Genomic DNA, 19,461 nt, shown 5'->3' with positions numbered 1-19,461 from the left:
AAAAAAATTCATTTCTGTCATTCAAACAACCCCAGTGAGGCTTAGTTTTAATTCATTAAAAAAAAAAAATCACACAATCTTTCCATTAAGCTCTTGGGACTATTCTTACTGAGATTTGTTTTTTTCTTAAAATGCAAGGGAAGAGAATTGCAGAGGAAGCAAAAGAAAGAAAATGAAGGGGAGGAAGACCTAGGAAAGCTCTTTTGGAGAACGTGCTGTTTAAAAAGAATTCCACCACCAGCTTAAAATACAAAAATTAAAATTTAAAAAAAAAATTAAATAAAGCAAAGTATCTGTTAACAGGAAATAGGTCACCACGAGCTGCAGCTTCCAGAAGATACTGGGAATAGCACTCCAGAGCAAGTAGCAAAGGCAAAGATTTATCCTGGATTACTACCTGCTTTTCCTGAACACAACATAAAATCTAAACGCATTAACTTACTACCTTTATGACATATGTTAATACGTAAAATAATAGCATAAGGAAAGGTAGCTGAGGCCAAAGAGAAGAGGACAAGTGCTGTTTGTGTATGCAATACAAGCAACCCCCGTGCCCACCAACACCAGCTCATCGTTCCCAGGAAGGGTAAATCCCAACACCAGGCACCGTGGATCTGCAGCGATGGGATAACTTGTCAGGGACCTTGATGTGTACCCTTCCAAAAGGGACACACATGCAATTACACCACCAGAGTGAAACTCTCGGGCCTTGGGCTCAGGCCACAAGCAGGACAACACCACAGCATCCACCACAAGAGGAATGTGCAAAACCAGCATGAAGTCACTGCTAAGTCTCTGTACCCAGGAAATTTTTATAAAAGGAAGAGATGAAACAAGGAGACTTATAAAGAACTACATTTATTTTTGTTTACAGCAGATATCATAAATAAAGCTAAAACAATGTTCACCGTGTGCAAAATACAGAATTTCCATGTGAAAATTCAAATACAGAGTTAAAAACTATTTAATAAAAATATTCAGTTAAGATTATAAAGTAATATGAAGACAGAAGATTTAGAAGGAGAAGGACAGAATCCTCACTGGGCAGGAGAGCAAGGAAGACTCTGCAACAGAGAGTAAAAAACACAGCAATAGGAAGTGGTTTGAAATGGCAGACCTTTATGTCATGATCTTCATATTAAAGCATGCAGAGCTTTCTAGCAACACACTGCAGCCCTGAAATACACAGGGAGTCACATCCCAGCCATTTGTGCAGGAAGTGACATTTAAAATACAGAGAGATTTTGTGTGGGCACAGTGTGGGGACTTTCAAAGCCATCAAGTCATTTTAGGATACCCACATAAATAAATATTCTTGGCTGAGTCATGTGAACATACAGACCAGCAAGATAAGGAGCACAGGGCTCTGACCCTGCTGCCCTTCCACATTCCCTGCTGAGGTGTGTGAAATGGGGCAAATGGCAGAGGATGTTTGGCCCCTCCTAAAACTGCTCCTAAGATCAATTCCCAAAGGCCCTTCCCTTTGAAAGGGATCCTTGGCAGGGACAGCTGGGTTATGACAACGTCAGCCAGGCCCTCAGTGCACTTGCTGGTCAGCCTGAGCCCTTGGTTCTTCCTGGGATTCATTTCCCCTTCTACACTGTCACCCTGTGACTATACAAACTGGAACTTATGTTAAAAATACATACAAAATAATGGTGGAAGTTGGTCCTGGAGGAGGGGTGGCCAAGACAACCCCAGACATCAGAGTGCCAAATGAGGCCTAGTTAATGAAACCACTCAAACCAAAACACTCTGCTTATAGAAACCTGGCATGCTGATATTTCAGCCTGAGAACCACATGCACTTTTAGGCCTGTCTACGATGTCACTTGGGGTGGCAGACTAGAATTTGCATCGTTTTGGCTACTTTTTCTACAGGACCTTTTTATACCATACTTTTCCAGTAGGAAAGCAGGGAAGTGCTCAGACACTGCTTGCTCATTTTGTGTTTGAGTTTGATGGAAATAGGCACTCATGTTAACCAGCAGAATCAGCTGGGTAATCACACCCTGACCTTCTTTTAAATCTTTCCTTCAGTCCTTTGAAAGAAATAAGGCTTTGTAAGTTCTTTCAAGAAACCCTTTACTTGCCTAACTTACCTTAAAGGCAAAGGGAAGCGCACATGCACAGACACAGAGAGAAAAACATTCCCTACAAAGAGCACAGACGACACGTTTTCTAGAACTGTGGACTCAGCAACAGGTTAAATCATCATGCCAAAGCTCCATTAATATACCAGACACACAGATTGCTCCAACAGTTAAAAAACAACCCCAAAACACACAATAAAATGCTGTCAAACAACAGGGTTAGTCATGTAATTTTGGATCTGGAAAAAAAAAAGTCACCTGAGAGCAGAAAGGCTTCAGCCAGTGAGCGGGTGCAGCACCGGAATGTTGAATTGGACTAAAAGCAATGAGGGAGATTGCAGAGAAGACAGCAGGGAAGAAAACACAGAACTTCACTTGGTTATGTAGGAAAGCATCAGGAAGATTACATAGGTACAAAGAAGAACTGGCCAAAATGAAACTGCTTCTTTCGTCACTCAATTATCAATGAGGACAAGTAGGTATGAATGTTACTAGCAGAACAGTAAGATGAAGAAGTGAAAAAATCAACCAGTTGGAGTGATACCAATGAAATAACCCTCCCAACAGAATCACCAGCAAAATCCCAGTGGAATACGCATGGTAATTAAGATTCCTCAGGAAAACATTGTCACTATGCAAGTTCCTGAATTCTGTTGTGGAAATGTAGGGATTTTATGCCCCATTATATAAATACATATAAAACCAGTATCGGATTTTAAAGTTTTTTAAAAAAAACTTATCTTTACACTTTCTACTAGTAAGATTCATTTGCTTTAAGTTCATTGGCCTGAGATTTCCAAGTTTCTTACTACATCACCATTTTCTCTAAGTTTACCATCATGCTCACTCTGCTGTAGTAAACAGCAGGAGAAAACTGTAGGAAAAAGCATTCCTAAACACTCTCCTACTGACAAACTGAAATCAAAACTGATGGCAGCCCAAATTTAAAAACTTTACCACTCAGCAGTTTGCTGTGTTGCAGGAGTAACATGGCAAATTGCACTGCAGATTGTCTCTTTTTTAGGGTGAAACAGTTACTATCATTAGCAAGTAATTAAAAATAATAGTGTTTCAAAGTCGGATTTTTTACATGCTTTAAGAAAGGTACAGATACCTTAGATATATATAGATGCCCATCATGTTACTGTAATTATTGCTGTGTCCAGTCAATGTAAAGTTTGGCTGAAATACATGTTTGAGCATTAATGGCAATTTATGTCAAAGGAATGCTACCTTATATCAAACAATTTTCTTCAAGCACTTTTTCAAGTTCTGTGCATAAAATGAACAATGTTTTTCTCCAGAATACATAACCACTCTAAAATGTGAAAAGCTCATCCTCATCGTTTAAAGAAAGTCAAACTATCTAGAAGAAAGATCCAGTTAGTCATTTATTTTAAACAGCAGACACATTTCCTTTTAATACCTAAGAGGCAAAACAATTCAAATCGTCTTTTCCCACACTATATTAAAACAAAACAAAACAAAAAACCAAACCCCACGACCTGCCAGCCCATAAGCAGCACAGTCATTTGGGACCACTGGATGGTGATCCTCAATTTTGGTACTAACTGAATGCAACAGTATTTCCTATTGCTCATGCCACATTCTTTTGGCTACAAATAAATGCTACAGGTGCTTTTCATTTTAGGCTACACATATTGCCATGTTTAAGTATTTACCCAGTTCCTGGTAAACTTCTGAATATATATAATACTTGAAAGGCAGGGAGCATGCTTACCTCGCTGGCTAACTAGCCTGAAAGTAATCAGAATTGGGATGTCACTGTGTCCTTGCTGTTTAACAGATTAAGGCAGACCACCTGATTAAGGTAGACCTCGTTGAGGGACATCTGAAAGAATCTACTTATCTGCTGCTCCAGATAACAGAATTTCACCTTTCTGCCACTAACGTTGAAATGAATTACCCAAGTAAGAAGTTATCTCCTAAGAATACATTTATAGGCTTTTGATGTTTGTTCTAAACTTGTCTCTTTAAAAAATTCCAAAAGACACGGGGGGAAGTGCCTGCACAGAGGCACAACAGGAGTAACTTCAGATACAGAGGAGTGCTCCATAAATTGGTATTCCTTGTATAAGCCAAGGAAGTCTTGACTTGAAGAGTGTCTGGTCCACCTCTTTCTACCAGTTCCTTTGACTTAAAATTTCAATCAAGCCTTCACTCAACTAACATTTGCTCTTCAAATTTATTCAAAAACCTTAAATAAATTAGTGGAACAGGTAACACCCACTATTAACAAAAGATATCTATCACATGTAAAGCAATGCAAAAGGCAGGACTAGGAGCAATGTGAATTATGTACATGATTTTTTAAAAAACATATTCATGCATGTTATAAACCTCATAACCCAGAGGAAAGATTAAAGCAAGGAAAAAAAAAAGCTGCGCGCCATACTCAGGTTTCAAAACCCAGTCATTTGTCAGAAATACTCCCTGAAAGAACATTTATTCTTTCTTGGTCTAACTGAAAAAAGAAAAAAAAAGCTGGGGACAGGAGGCAGGGAGAAAAATGGTTTCAAAACGTACCATCTTCCCCAATGGCCTGATCACAGAATAAAACAGGGAGGAAAATAATCTACAAAACATCCTTCATCTGTCTCCATGTTCTGGAAATGTGTCTGGACACTGTCCTTCATGTTCTAACATACAGTACATTTTATGTTGTAAATTTCGATTGTACCTCATTTCCATCAGAAGGGATCCACCGTTCAATGAAGTCATGCATGAAATTGCATGAAAAGCAAAAACAAATCCCTCCAAACCAAAAAAAAAACCCTCAAGAAAATAATTAATTTTGAAATTAATTTTTTGAAAATCTGAAAGGCACAACTGAGCAGGACACGTAGAAGGATTCAAACCCTACAGAATCTTTTCACCCCTTCAAGCACATTTTCAAGTGATAGCTCTGCTTCCCGGTACATGTGAGTGAGTACCTCTAGGAGAGCACAGAGGAGTGGCACACCAAGGCTCAGGAGTTCATACAGGTAGGTATAGTTATATGCATTGTCCCTGAAATGGAGGTGGGTAGCGTGCAGGAAACCATGCATCCAGTTAGACAGGCGTCTGGGAATGTCAAGCAGATCCCTTGTCACCCGCAGGGGCCAGCTTAGCGTGCCCCTAAAGAAGGAAGTCAGGATACCTGGGGACCTGGCCTCTGGACTGCTAGCAGTGGACAAAGTGCTTTCTGTGGTGATCTCTGTGGGTTTGGCTTCCACTTTCTTCCATGCTTCTATCGCCTCCTTATAAAGAGCATTAAAAAATAAAAAGTGTTAAATATGGTTTTAAAGTATGTAAGTCCAGTTTTTGCTACTGTCTTCATGTCTTTATATACATTTTCATTTCCAGTTGCTCTTAAGTTCAACTTTACTTTGCATAGGAAAAGCTAAATTCCGTTGAGAACCAGATTATAAACACCCCAAACTCACAGAACCAGGAAGTTTGTATTTTAGCACTGGTTTTACTGCACATTAGGCAGAAAACATCCACACAGACATGTAAGTAGTGCACCCTGCTCCAGATATAAAGCTGCCTCAACAGTGCATTAGCAATATAATCAATCCATACCTTTCCATGGACCTGTATTGTTGCCCTTCTCTTTCTGTGTTTCGTACTGATTTTGCAGTGTGTAAAGTGAGGTTTACAGTAAAATTTACCTACAAGAGGGAAACATCAGTTATAGGACATGTTATCTATACATATATGGAAAAAATCACTGTTGCATCTCTAAAAAAAATGAAGCCAGGATAATGAACAGTTGGCAGCAAAAGGAATAGGAAACCTGGCACTGACACTGCTAAACAGCTCTGAATAGGTTTCTTTTACAGATTTGCACATTAGTTCAATAACACAAGGTCATTTATCTACCTCTCAGGTATAACATTAATAAACAGCAAAAAAACAACATCCCATAAATACAAAGTCACAAACCAAAACAAGACATCAAGCAGAAAAAAAAAAGTCAAATAATCAGCTCAAAAAGACGACTTTGCAGATTCTCCAGACCAAAAAAGAACCACTTTGACCTTGAATCTTTAATCCTTTTGCAGAGGGACATCAGGTTAATAATCGGATCTACTCAAATAATTTGGAAGGGGCAAAGGAATTTTAATTCGGTTTGATAATTCCATTCCAAACTAAAAAAAAAAAAGAAAAAAAGAAGGCTCTAGATGGGATGGAGCACCCAAGATCTGAACCTCCTGTTCTACAGCAGGCTGGAGCCTGGAATAAATTACACTGTGCTTGGCCAGTCCTACTGCTCTCAACTCCTGACCATAACATCTTAAAAGAAATAACCTATATTCCCTGCATCCATGTAAATCTGCCACTACTATGGCTTGTTCTTATAGATCACATTATTTAATGGCCAGTTTTAAATGAGAGAGAAGAATAACTCTGTACTATTAGAGAAACCTCACTCCCTCTGCCTCCCCTTACTTTGACCTGTGATTGGACAAAGTGCATTTTGGTCACTCCACTTATTTTCCACTGAGGATTTCTTCATTTAAAGCTCAGGCCTGTCATAACTCAGCTCTTTTGAAAGACTAGGACTGCAAGTACAAGGACTCAAAATATCAGCACGGACACAAACACCACACTTGGCAGACCTCCTCCTGACCGTGCTACTGGGCCAGATTTTTTCCCCCAGTTCCACTAAAAGCACCAATACTTAGACATTTCAAAATACTCTTAAATAGCTCCTACATTACCTTCTTCAACATCAAAGGCATAAATTCCTAGGCGGAGTGTTGTAGAACATATTTCACACTTGAAGCACTCCCTGTGAAAGAAGTGGCCTTCTGCACTCAGCCTCTCCATGACATAGACCCGCTTCTTGCAGAAATAACAAATGTCACTCCCCCCGATAGACATGGGGAACTCTTTTCGCAGAGAACCCTGTTAAAAGATAAAAAGAGAACATAAGGCTGTGGCCCCACACCCAGATATAAATCCTGATGAAGGGGGCAGCTGCTTTAGCTGCTTGAAGCGTCGCACGGCACCCTCCAAGCACAATTACAGTAAGCATCAGGCAGCTTTTTTTATTACTTGTTATTGCAATTCTGTAGGTTTATGCAGCAATTAATAAATCTGACATCACGACGACTTTAAAGGGGTGACTTTGATGCTGGCCTTGCATCCAGGTTCCCTTTGGGAGTTCACCAGCATTTTAGTTACTCAGGTCCAACGGCAGCACCATCCCCGAGTGCTCCCTCGTCACCCTGCACCGCCCTGGGTCAGGGACTTGTGTCTCTCTCAGGAGGTGAAGGCACACTTCACCAGCCTCAAACAGATTTGCATCTGGAGCCAAGCAAACAGATGCCCTGAAGACTCAGTTCAGACACACTCTGGAGGAAAATGCAGGCTTGTGCTTTAAGGTCCAGGAGGAAAAGCAGACAGTCTTCAACGCTGCTGTCTGAAGCACCCTTCCCATCGCCACAGATGTGCCTCCCCTCTCAGCCGTGCTCCTCCTGAAACTACAGCCCAAGCTGGGGCTCGGTTAGCTTTAAAAATCAGTTTGTTTCCTACCACAGACATTCAGAACACTTTTAACACATTCAAAATATAATCCATATTAACAACGTGAAACTATTCTGAAAGTTTGTTGAAATTAGGCTGGCAATTAACGTTCTTTAATTGTCACAAACCTCATCCCCTCTTAGATATACATGCAAAGGGTACAGAAAAGTGAACTAGGAATTGATTAGATGCCACTGGACTTCCCTTTTCTTATCAGAGGCAGGTATGAGGATGTTACTTTGCATTACTGTATTATGGTTGGTACAGGTGAGCATGCTGTGTCAGCCACATCCACCACCACCTCCCTCCCCTTCCACCATCCCTGCTGCCACAGGAGAGGTACCACACGTGGGATGGAGGAGGAAAAGTCCAAGGCACATTCAAACAGCAGCACAGAGTCCACACAACTCATCTTTCATTTGCGAGCAGAAGGTGGCCTTGGAATCATTTTTAATGTTAAGTAGAACTCACAATTGTCATTGCCACGTTGTCCTGGGCTTAAAAGTTGAGAGTCCTATTCCAGATCTGCCATTAGCAGTCCGTTTTGCTCTGATGGATCATTTTAGAGCATCAATCTTTCCAACCAACCAACCATGCAAATGGAAAACCACACAGATGTGTTCTTAAAAACAAGGTGTTAATAGATCAGATAGTTACAACGAAGCTGAAACAACTGAGTTTAGTGCTGGCTGGTAAGTAAAGTCTCATCACCACAACACAACACCTTACTTAGCTTCCCAATACCTGACAGCTCTGAGCAGTGGAGGCAGCAGATGGAGAGTCAGGAATGGGGCAAGAACCTGCAGCTCTGTCCAGAGACCGCTTCTGAATTCAACACAGAACAGTGTCAGAGTTGAGAAACAGCCCTCTTCAAAAGGAGGCACGGTGATTCAGCACTTTTGTGTTAAAAATAACTGCATAAGCATGCACAAAACTTTCTTTAGAAGCCACCCTGAGTAATAATTGTCTTCTGTTACTAATTCTACAGTAATTACATTTAATAAAAGCCTCCTGAAGTTTTAATTCACACAGTCAAGTAATAAAAATATGAATAGAAGATGTGGTGAGCAACATTTCCATCAGCACATTGTGCCAATGCGCACTTGACTCTTTAGTAAGTGTTAGACTAAGACCCTTCATAAGGCTTCAAGTGCTCCACAACTGGGGTCTTAAGCAAGGATGGCATTCTGGGAACACCACTCTTAAGTGAAGTTACTGTTTCTTTGTGGGTTTAGTCTTACCAGTTCAAGCTGTGGCTTGGGCCTGTGATCATTCACATACAGATTTACAAGAACTTCAGCCACAGCTCCAATTGCACATGAGACCTTTCCTACAGTCGTCTAACCAGGAAAGGGGAGAAGATGAAGAATAGAAGGAAGAGCTTTAGTTACCCTTGAAAGAGAATTTAAAGACAAAAAAGGACAAGAATGATTTGGACATGTGCAAACATCGATAAAGGGAGGCAGGAGAAAGAGCAGAAGGCAGGTCCAACAGAGCACAAGCACGTTCATGCGTGACCAGCATGGTCCAGGTGGGGCCACAGAAAGCTTCTGTGCAGCCCACATACTTTTCCCTGAGGCTGATGGAGAAATTCCTGATGGGAGCAAATGCTTCTCCTCAAGGCCTCCTCCTATGTTCATGAAAGGCTGAGCTGGGAGCTACTGCCTGGCTATCTGAGCTGGACATTCTGACATTAAAAAACCCCTATTGTTCACTTCAGCTTCTCTGGGACTTGGTTATTACATTTCAGAACAGGAGTGGGATTGAGCTCCACATTAACACTCCACAAACTGTGACATTTCAGGGAACATTCTAGGAAAATGTGCAAGCCAAGTCCCACACAGAAATGTTTTGTTGATGCTCACAGGGCAACCATTCGCCCTCTCCCCAGTGACTCATTGTAATTCCAGGGAAAACTGAAGAAACTACACTCACGAGAGGGAAACATCTCCTTTAACCAGCTTCATCACACTGCTGCAGCCATGAAAGTTAGGCTGTTTTTAACCAAATTTATCAATCTGGCCTGCAAAGACACAGCAGTTGCTTAGGCTGTGGCTCCAAAAGCACAGTAGACAGACTGATAGTCATCAGCATGACCCATTCTTCCCTGCCAGAACACGTGCCTGGGCACTGGAAAAGGGGAAGGATGTGTGTGCAGGAGTGTGCGAGTGGTAGCAGGTAGGTAGGTAACTCTGGTCCTGAAAAAAAGACAGTAAACACTTCACAGATTTACAGAAATATTTTCTACCCTAAATCAAATTTCCTGTAGTGATTTAGATTTTTGCTTTCTAGTCAATGTAAGATCCCACAACCCCTCTGGTAGCAAATGCAGCCAGGGTCATCCTGGTCTGGCCAGGGATCTGGTACTCTGCTTCTGAAGCCAGGGCATTGCTTTTCCCGGGAGGATAAATACATGATATCATATCTTACACTCCATTTGCCTCTCACAGAGCCCAAATCTTAAGGAAGTCCCACTCTTCTCAGTGAAATGATTTCTCTACTGCCACCACACCAAGTCCTGCTAATTGAAAGGTTTTAAAATACCAGAAAGTTACCATGAAGAAGGGAGAAAAATATAAATGCAACGGTATTTTCAGTACTTTAAAACTATTTTAAAGCATTTTCTATCAAGTTTAAAAACACCTATAATGCACTGTGGGTGGGTTTTCAAAAATTAATATGGATAAAAAAAATTCAAGGGAACATGTCCAACCCTTTACTGCTCCCTTTATCTTTTGGGAATTATCTCATAATTAACTTGATATCCAGGCAGGTACAAAATATACATGTTAAGAATACAAAGGCCTTTTAAGGAACAAGTTTCTGTACTGTTTGGTTTTGTTTAACATAAAAAGACTTTAAAATATTATTCAGTATCTGGACAACTTGTGGGTAACCACTGCAAAGGAAAATGCTAATTACATACCACAATGCTGTCCTAAGTGGTACACCAAATTATAAACCAATACAAGAAGTGCTACTTGCTGCTACAGGACAACTACATTCCTTTCATTTGTTTAAGAACATGGAACAAACAAATTTTCCTCCCCAAATTCTGCACCTCTGAATATGCTGAGCAATCTCTAGGCCACGTACAAGTTCTTGTCCACAAGCTCCAAGGTAAAAGAAAGTGTTCAAAGTCAGGTGAAGCAGAAAGTTTTCCTTGAACTAGATAAATGCTGGAGCAGTCAGTTAAATAACAAGGCTGTGCATAAAGTGCAAGCAGCTGAATTTCAGGAAAAGTATCCTTGAGCCCAAACTACACCTTGAAATTAATCAGGTTGCCTGATTGCTGTTCTCCACCCATTGGGACAATCTATGTCAACATTAAAGCAGTCAAAACAAGAAAATTGCATGTTTATACATACTTCAAAAATGTTATTAAAAGGAAATGTTCCTGTAATGAATGTGAATTCACATTCCAAGTAAAAGCAAATGGGATTTCAATTTAATTTAGTGTCAATGCCCTCAAAACCATGCTTTAACTTTTGGTCAGCCCTGAACTGGTCAAGAGATGCTCGTTGTACATCCCCTCCAACAGAACTATTCTGTTGTGTCCTGTTCAAGTGCCACTCAATCACCAACAAGAAATATCAGGGCAGGATGAGGCTCCACCAGGGCAGCCCCAAGGGCAGCTGGCAGCCTCAGAGACATGCAGAGAATGTCCTTACAGCCCCTGAGGCTACTGCTGTACGTGAAGTCACACACATAGCTTTGCCATGCTGAGGTCACTGTCTGCATGGAACAGGCCACTGCTCACAGTTCAGGCAGGTTTATGCCAGCAGCTTTAAAGCCTTTATGAACAGGAATCTTAAAGAGTTACCTTACATGGCAAATTTCAGAGAACAACCAGAAAACACTTAAAAATCCCAGGTGTTGGCGATTTACTCAGACTGCTGACCTGTCAGTGGCACGCTGCTTTTCAGCAGGTTGATCAGGGTGGCTATTCTGTATTTCCTTGTGCTATTATTCAGAACTGCACCAGCCAGCCAAGTAAACCTCAGTAGCATTCTCATAAAACAAAGGAAACATGCTCTCTGTCTCCAAAAGCATACAATGCTTTCCCTTTGTTCTTTCATATCCTTAATGATTTTCCTGGTCTTATTTTGCTTTGAGGGTGATTTATTTACTTTTGGTACAACCTGCTACGTCTATTTTCCCTCTGAGATAAACAACATTTGAGTAATAAGTTACTGTGTGTAGGAAACACCCAAGCCCTGCTTACTGCTGGTAATTAAGAGTCACGTCACTGAAGGAAAGTAGTTGGTCCAAACTCTGCAGGGAGCACACTGATTGCAGGAACTTCTCAGTTCTTACGACACACTGTGTGGATTCACTCATGCAAAGCTCAGATGAACAGAGTTTTATGAAGGTCAATCCAACCTCAAGCAAAAACAGGAATAACCAAAGCCCAGCCTGTAATCGAACATAGGCTGAGTCACAATTCTAGCTATGTGAATTTTGACAGCTGATTGAAGCTAGAAGGTACTTTTGATTATTACTGGCATATTGCACATAAAAGGCAATTCTTAATAAGTTGTAATGACTGCATGGCCTGAAAGAAACAATACAGTCCCACAGTCTTCTTTTCAAGTGTTCCTTTCAGGACTTACACTTAATAGCAAGTGTCTGTAATTAGACAGTATGATTTCATAGCCACCCTTTTCAATAACTGTGTCACCAAAATTAATACTGTTTCAATGAAAACTCAACAGGTGCAACGGATCATCATGTCTGGTAACAACCTCAGAACTCACCTGAAATTAAAATGACAGCACTAGCTATTTAAAACCATGGGAGGGTGCTGATATTTATAGGTCTTATACCATGAAGCCTTATAGAACTCAAAACACTTCTATTACCTTCTGGTTTTCTGCTGGGGAAAAAGCAGAAACACTGACAGCAACACACAGGAGCTCTTCCAGTTGGGTTATCAATCCAAACCACGTTCTGATACTGAAGTCTAGTCTTACCTAGTGATAATTCTCAGAACAGAGACTAGAAATACAAATTCTGAGACCTATAACCCCCCTCAAGATAACACAGACACAGGCAATTCCTGGTACACATTCACAGCAGAGAGGTCCAAACGTATTGTTGAATTATCATGCACAGCACTTGAAAATGCACACTGCATCTGAAATACTCTGGATTTTTATTTATATAGCACTGCACATTTAGTCAGTGTTTTATAGAGTAGGATAAAATTTTCACATTCTGAAAAGTGTGCAATCGATAAGGATAACACACAGGGACAACAATTTGACCATGAAAGGGCATGGACAGATTCTATTAGCACAGCTGTCCCACACAGAAGGAGTAAAAGATCACCTGATCATTACCAGACCTGCTGTTTAAAAGTTCTCCAAAATGCCACACAAAATGCACCATATGTACACCTATGAAACACATACAGTGTACAAGAGGCCCTGAGCTGTACAACCTATGGAGCTGTGTATGCAGGCATCAAGATGCTCATGCATGTAGATCTGCCAAAGCATAAATGCAGTCCTACTTAACCAGCCAAATATTTACCCAGTGAGATGAACATGTATTTACTGTGCTGGTGACAGAACTAGATTTTCTTGCTTCAGCTGTGCTGCATTCTGCCAGTATCTCTAGAGAGCACTTTTCAACTGAAGTAAACTCAGCCTAAGTGAAACCAAGTCACAGCAAACTATTAGTTTACTGTTGTTTAAATACAACAGTAAACTAATAAAGGCTGTCCGAGCACTTAAAACAAAATGCAGGTTTTAAAATATCCAAAAAAAAAAAAAAAAAGAAAGATTGCACAGGACAAAGGCTTTCCAAGAAAAGATGTTAAAATCCCAAAATTACTGCTCACAGAGTTTCCATATGATTAAAAGCCTAGTTCTCATATTCTAAAGGGCTTTTCAGATAGCTTGGGTTTGGGGTGGGTTTTTTTTTTTTTATTCTCTTTGCAGAGTCACAATAGCTCTCCAAATCAAATGAGCATCAGCCCCCAGTCTTTTGGAAACCATGACTTAGCTTAAAACCCATCACATGCATTACCTCTTAGGTCATAAAAAGTAAGAGGTAAATCCAGGCAAAGGAATTATTTGGAAACTGAAGGGAATTAGGGGATTACTGCAGCAAGGCACCTGCTGAGTTTGCAGTGTCCTTGGAGGGCCATGTACATTGCATTTCCCTGGGGATTGAGAGCCAGGCAGTCATTTCAACACAGCCCATTAACATCAGCCTAAGTAGGAAGAACTGAGTATCTCTGACTCAAGTGTCATCTCTTTCATTCAGAATATGCATGTTTCCTTTCCATAAGGTCTGCTGTTACAAAGAACTGAATTCTAGCTGTTAGTATGCAGAAGCAAGCTTAAAGTACAAATCACTGAACAACCAACAATAAAACGTCTGCACTGGTAAGTGCTCATACAATTCTAAGATGTCTTCTGGTTAAAATAACCATTATTGTGCAGGTTTTCCCCTGCAGACGAGACAGATATTCTTAAGGAAAGAAACACAAATGCCACCCAAGAACAACTAACCAACCCCACAGCATCCTGTTTGCTTTATAGTGTGAAGCTTTCTTCAGCATGCCTGTGGTATTATCCAACAGCAGACCATTTAAAATAAGCAGCAACGAAGAGTGTTCAGAATTGAAGTAAAAAAATGTTAACTATTTGCACTGTTCTTCAGCTTTTACCTGAGCCACTTCTGATGACGACATTTCTCTTACAAACATGCAGAACTAACAACAGTAAACAAAGTTAAGTTTGATTTAAACGTGAATTACAACCTATACAAGAGGTCTGCTGGCAGCACCTTCCATCCAAGCCATTTCTCAAGCAGCTTGAGTACAAGTTTGGGTTTTACATGAAAAATCTCTTTATAATAGAGTACCTGTTGAGAAGAAACAGCAGAGGAAGCTGAACCAACAGATGATGAAGCAGCAACAGCTGAATGATGAGGTGGAGAGCAAGAGGGAGTTGGGGGCTGAGAATAGGATAAGCCTTTAGTAGGTAGCTTATTCTGTATAGAGCAGAAACAGGAGAGTTATCCAAGAGACAGTGACATCAACACAGGTTAAGTTCACAATCAGGCATCAAAAAAACCAGGAAGGTAACAATGACACAGTTCTACCCCTCTCTCTACTTCTGCACAGTAAGGAACCATGGAAATCATCATGGCATCTTCATGGTAAATTATATTATTGTACTGATTTTTTAATAGAAATATTCACAGTGCACAGTAAGATAGTGCTGGGAGAAAGCATAATGAAATCCAGGAAAAACCAGAGTGCGCCAAGTACCACTGCTCACCAACTGATTAGGAACTGTGAGCCAGCAGTGTGTGCTTAAGCACAAGACAGTTTATTTGAACACACTTCTCTCCAGCCAAAGCACTCTGATTAGCTTTGTGATTCAGACTGTTTTACCTCAATTAAATTACGCAATAATATTTAAACAACGCTTTTTACTAGTTTCAGTGGAATCCACATTACTTTTCAGATCCACACAGAATGAAAGGAAAGTTAAAACCAAAACCACTGAAATTTTTTTCCCTTCATGAATTCTTATACGTCTTCCAATTCAGCAGTTCTTCAGGTGCAAAACTTAAAATTCACCTTCGGAAACTCCATGTATCCAAACATTGAGGCGAGATGTGCTGCTTTCTCTTTAATGTTCTTTTTACGGAATTCCCTATTTGCTATGGTCTGAGCTCTTTTCTGCAGTGACAGCCAGGGAAGGACAGCCAAGAAAAGAAAGAGAGAGATTTCAGTTAAAACCACATCCATCAACACAGCATAGAGGTTTGTAGAAAGACTTCTTACTGTCTTAATACAACCTACAGTCAACAGAGAAAAAGCCACCAAAAACAGTACACAGAATATCACAGGCAGTTAAGAGACAGAAAGGAAAAGAATTTGCTTGTCACCTGTTTCAGTTTTTCCTCCAGGTGCTGAAGACGCTCAAGCACTCCAGAAAGTACAAATGCAGCAGAACAGGCAGATGCGAGATTTTCAGAGGTTTCTGACAGACTGGGCTGGGGATCTGTTTTTTGCACAGTCTTTGCTCTCCTGGCCATATGATCAGAACCATTTAAAGACTGTTTGGGTTCCCTGACCTCGTGTTCACTCCTAGCTACCACCTGAAACTGGGAAACACTGGAAGTGAAAAAAACTCTGCTTTCTGCACTCCCATGCAGCATATGCAGCTTTTAAGGATGCTTCCGAAAGCGCGGCACAGTCATGCACATAACTAGAAGTAAAATGTTCTCACAACACTCTTTGCACACTATCTACTGCACCTCTGGTGCTTGTGCACATGCACTGAAATAAATCACAACTTACGCAGGCCTTGACATCCTTCCCTAGGTTTGTGAGTTTTTGTGAATAACCTCAGACAGCATCAATGCAGAAGAACTACATCTCCTTCTAGGGCTTATAGAAAAGGTTTTGGGTTGGTTTTTTTTAGCACCACATCTGCCCAAAACTAAGCTTATAATCAAATTATATGTATGAGGATTTCAGCAGTATTTCTTGCCATAGTTCTAGATCTAGTCTGACACAAGTCAAGATATACCCTATTTCAGATTTAAGGCATTTTCTGAGGAGTTCAGAACACATATCTGAATTTGAGTTTTCATATAAAACACCTTCTGACCTGCAGATTTCCACATGCAATACAGATCTCATTTCACTGCAGACTGCTCTTGAAATGCCACTACAGGATGTTTACTTCGATTTAAAACTCTGATGTAAAGTGAATATCAATACTGTTTGAGATGAGATTGCTTTCATTGAAAATACTAAGAGAAAAATTTAGATTACGTCTTCAAAAAATTTTCCCCATATATGTGATGCTGCAAAAGAGCTTTCAGCAGAAATTCTTATCACAAGTTCTGCTTACAGAAATAAAACACCTGGGCATCAATATCAGCTTTTCAATGCTCAAGATCTTATCTTAGACATTTTTGCCAGGTTTCTGTCTTAGCCTTATCATTACAATAGCCCAAAGCATCGAGTACATGCACAAATTTTCAGGTACTGCTGTAGTTTTCTCACATGTTCAGTGTAGCTGTGTAATTACATTTATACAATTTGAAGCCTAGATGTGATAACATAGAAATCAACACTTATGTTTTCAGGGTATTTCCACACTTTCAGAGAGTTTTCTCATCTGGAGAAGCAGGCGTAAAACAGCCTTAAACTTTTAATGTGCTTTTCACCATTCTCAGCTCAATGTGTCTGTGAACTCTGCAGACCCCATCCAAACATGGCTTTGTATACTGTGTAGCTCTGCAATGACAGTGAGTTCCCAGCAGTAAGAGAAATGCTGTGCTTGCCAGGTGTTACCCATTTTGAGCTTCCTACCTGCCTTTTTGGTTGAGGTGGAAGAAGGCTCGGATCCAAGGGTTTAGCAAAGCGAGGATTAACAGGAGGCTCAGAAGAGAGCAGGGCTGGTCTATCTGTTAGCTCCTTGTAAAGCATTTTTAAAATTGCAAAGACAGAGTGAAGGAAAAAAAAAAGGAAGACAGTAAATAGGATTCAAAGAGTTTTTGAGGCAGAAAGAAATAAAAGCTGCTTTTAAAGACACAACTATGAAGCTTAACAACACGTTCTGCAGATTTTTGCCACCCACCCATTTTATTAGCAACTTCTACCATCAAATATATCCTTGAAGTTGAACACGTTCAGTATTCTTTAAAAGAATTTTTCATCAAAATAGCTTCCTTCAGCATGGCCAAGGAAATCTCTGGCCACTTATACCACACAGAAAGCTCAGAGCATTGAAAGGAACCAGGTAGTGTGCAAACAACTTTGGTTCAAGGACAGAGAAAGTCACTGGACATCTATAAAGCCTACACTACTGGAGGACCTAAATATTTAAATAAACAAATGGATACAAGGAAAAAGAATTAAGCCACCATCTTTGTCAAAACATCAACACCTCGCTCATCTCCTTCCTTCAGATCTTTCAGGTGACAGATCCAAACTCTACTGATTCAAACTATTTCTGGCTGAAGTGTGATTTTTAGCTTCTCATCCCTACCTTTGCAGCATGGGATTGTTTTTAAAACACCTCTAGTCACACTAGAAACAAACCATGAAAACACTGCACAATGCACAAGTGCGTTCCACTCTGCCTAGTTTTGCAATGGAAATGGCAGCCAGACGTTATCTTGCAAAAGATTAGGTTCCCTCTTAACGCTTCCTAGATTTTCCACAAAGAAAAAGTCCACAGGATATGCAGTGTCCTTTATTTGAAGAATATAGGCAACAACAGGCCTTCTTGCAATACTGTGTGCAGCCAGCTTAGACTTCCAAATAACACAAATTCTACAGGCTGACTTACATGAGATTTCTAGACACTATAACACACAATAATACATCATATACACATTAGTCAATCTATATGAGTTGTATTTGTTCACCAAGAATTGAGAGAAATACTTTTAATTTGCATGAAGTATTAAAAAAGGCAGCCCATTTGAGTACCTAACAAATCTCTTTCTTCCCTTGGAAATCTGCATCACTTTCACAAGGAGGGACTACAGTTTAATTCCAGAGATGACTTTCATGTTCATCCATGACCTACCTGTCTCCGCAAAATTGTATTTGAAGAGTTCTCTTCAAACTTTGCCAACAGCTGAGTTGCCATTGATTTCACTTTGTTCTGGTTCGTTCCTTCTCTGCCATCACTCTGTTCTTTCCCAGCATTTGTCCCTTGGCTTGGAAAACCCGAAGTCTGCAAGGAAACAACAAACTGTGTTTTTCTTAGGTTTCCTACAACACTCATGAAGAGAGAGGAGGAGAGAGGTAACATCCTTATCAGCAAAGGGTGAAAGGAAATACAGTCTACAGTATACTAAAAATGACATGTTTAGCGTGCAAAAGTCACCAAAAATATTTTCTTGGGTCCCAGAGTACAGTAAAAGGGAACATTAATCAGTGCTGCTATTCATAAAACAGAGTCACAAAGGTAACTAATCAGAGAAGGGATAGAAACCAAGCTGCAATGTAAACTCTTCAAATTAAAAATTGTCTAAATAGCTGAGTTAGGAAAAGGAAAAAAAACCCAATACCTTAAATGTTCTTGTGTCAGAACAAAAACTAGTGTAATTCAGTTAATGCTCTACTCCCTACCAAATGATTTCAACTAATTTAGCTCTTCTTTAGTGCATGCCACAGTAAATTCAAGGTTTTAGGGGAGAGGCTTTTTGTTCCTGCCAAGCTCCAAAGGCCCCCCAATTCCCACTGCTTCCTCAGCTCTGGTGCCCATCAAGGAGCTGGACACAGGTGGGCACCACTGAACACCGACCTCCTCGAAGACACCGAAGAGTCCTTTCCGACGCCTTTTGTTCGTCTCATTTTCTTCCGTTTTCCCTTCAGCCTGAAAGGGCAAAGCCAAAACAAGTTCCTTGGATTACTGCAGCAGCTTCCAAGTTTACCCCAGCAGCTCCTCCCAGGATAACAAGTTCCAGCACCAGCCAGGTGAGGTCTGGCCTGTGCTCAACCAGGCACACACAGGTGAGCAGTGCCAGCATAAGGGGTCTCGCTGCCCCGCCAGACCCCCCAGCTCAGCAGGATTGCTCCTCATGGCTGGTGTCAGGTCAGTAAAGGCTGTCCCATAGCCCCTGGCTGTCCCAGAGCTCTCACTGGACTCTAATGGGTGAGAACACATGCTTGTACACTTTGCTGAACACAAGCCTTACAACTCGGGTGTTTATCTTTCCCTCTTTCAGTACTGGAGAGTTTATAATTCATAAAGCACTAACACATCCTTGGAGAAAAAGGTTTTACAGCATCAGTTATTCTGTGAATTTTCAGCTAGACTGCACTGTTTTCCAGAGAAGTA

The 19,461-nt window shown here is 40.6% G+C and overlaps 1 protein-coding gene across 8 annotated transcripts in view; it reads right to left on the bottom strand.

The window, feature by feature from the left end:
- The window catches only part of MICAL2 (microtubule associated monooxygenase, calponin and LIM domain containing 2), a 116,701-nt gene that overhangs the window by 41,733 nt on the left and 55,507 nt on the right, over window positions 1-19,461 (bottom strand). For 3 of the 8 annotated variants that reach the window (XM_042035481.1, XM_042035483.1, XM_042035482.1), the window contains exons 15-25: window positions 18,925-18,996; window positions 18,202-18,351; window positions 16,977-17,081; window positions 15,539-15,757; window positions 15,228-15,329; window positions 14,504-14,632; window positions 8,869-8,967; window positions 8,372-8,452; window positions 6,820-7,006; window positions 5,678-5,766; window positions 5,253-5,352 (exon numbers count right to left, since the gene is read on the bottom strand). In XM_042035481.1, the coding sequence (XP_041891415.1) occupies window positions 5,253-5,352; window positions 5,678-5,766; window positions 6,820-7,006; window positions 8,372-8,452; window positions 8,869-8,967; window positions 14,504-14,632; window positions 15,228-15,329; window positions 15,539-15,757; window positions 16,977-17,081; window positions 18,202-18,351; window positions 18,925-18,996 (1,333 nt within the window). Of the gene's footprint in view, window positions 1-842; window positions 5,353-5,677; window positions 5,767-6,819; window positions 7,007-8,371; window positions 8,453-8,868; window positions 8,968-14,503; window positions 14,633-15,227; window positions 15,330-15,538; window positions 15,758-16,976; window positions 17,082-18,201; window positions 18,352-18,924; window positions 18,997-19,461 lie in introns of those variants that run through there. The other 5 variants (XM_042035486.1, XR_006017251.1, XM_042035487.1 and 2 more) reach the window with 5 other exon arrangements.

This window comes from Corvus kubaryi, unplaced genomic scaffold (genome assembly GCF_017639235.1).
Source record: "Corvus kubaryi isolate FWS band 111438036 unplaced genomic scaffold, C.kubaryi_AGA036_p1.0 37384, whole genome shotgun sequence".
Lineage (NCBI taxonomy): Eukaryota > Metazoa > Chordata > Aves > Passeriformes > Corvidae > Corvus > Corvus kubaryi.
This window is presented reverse-complemented; position numbering and strand designations above follow the sequence as displayed.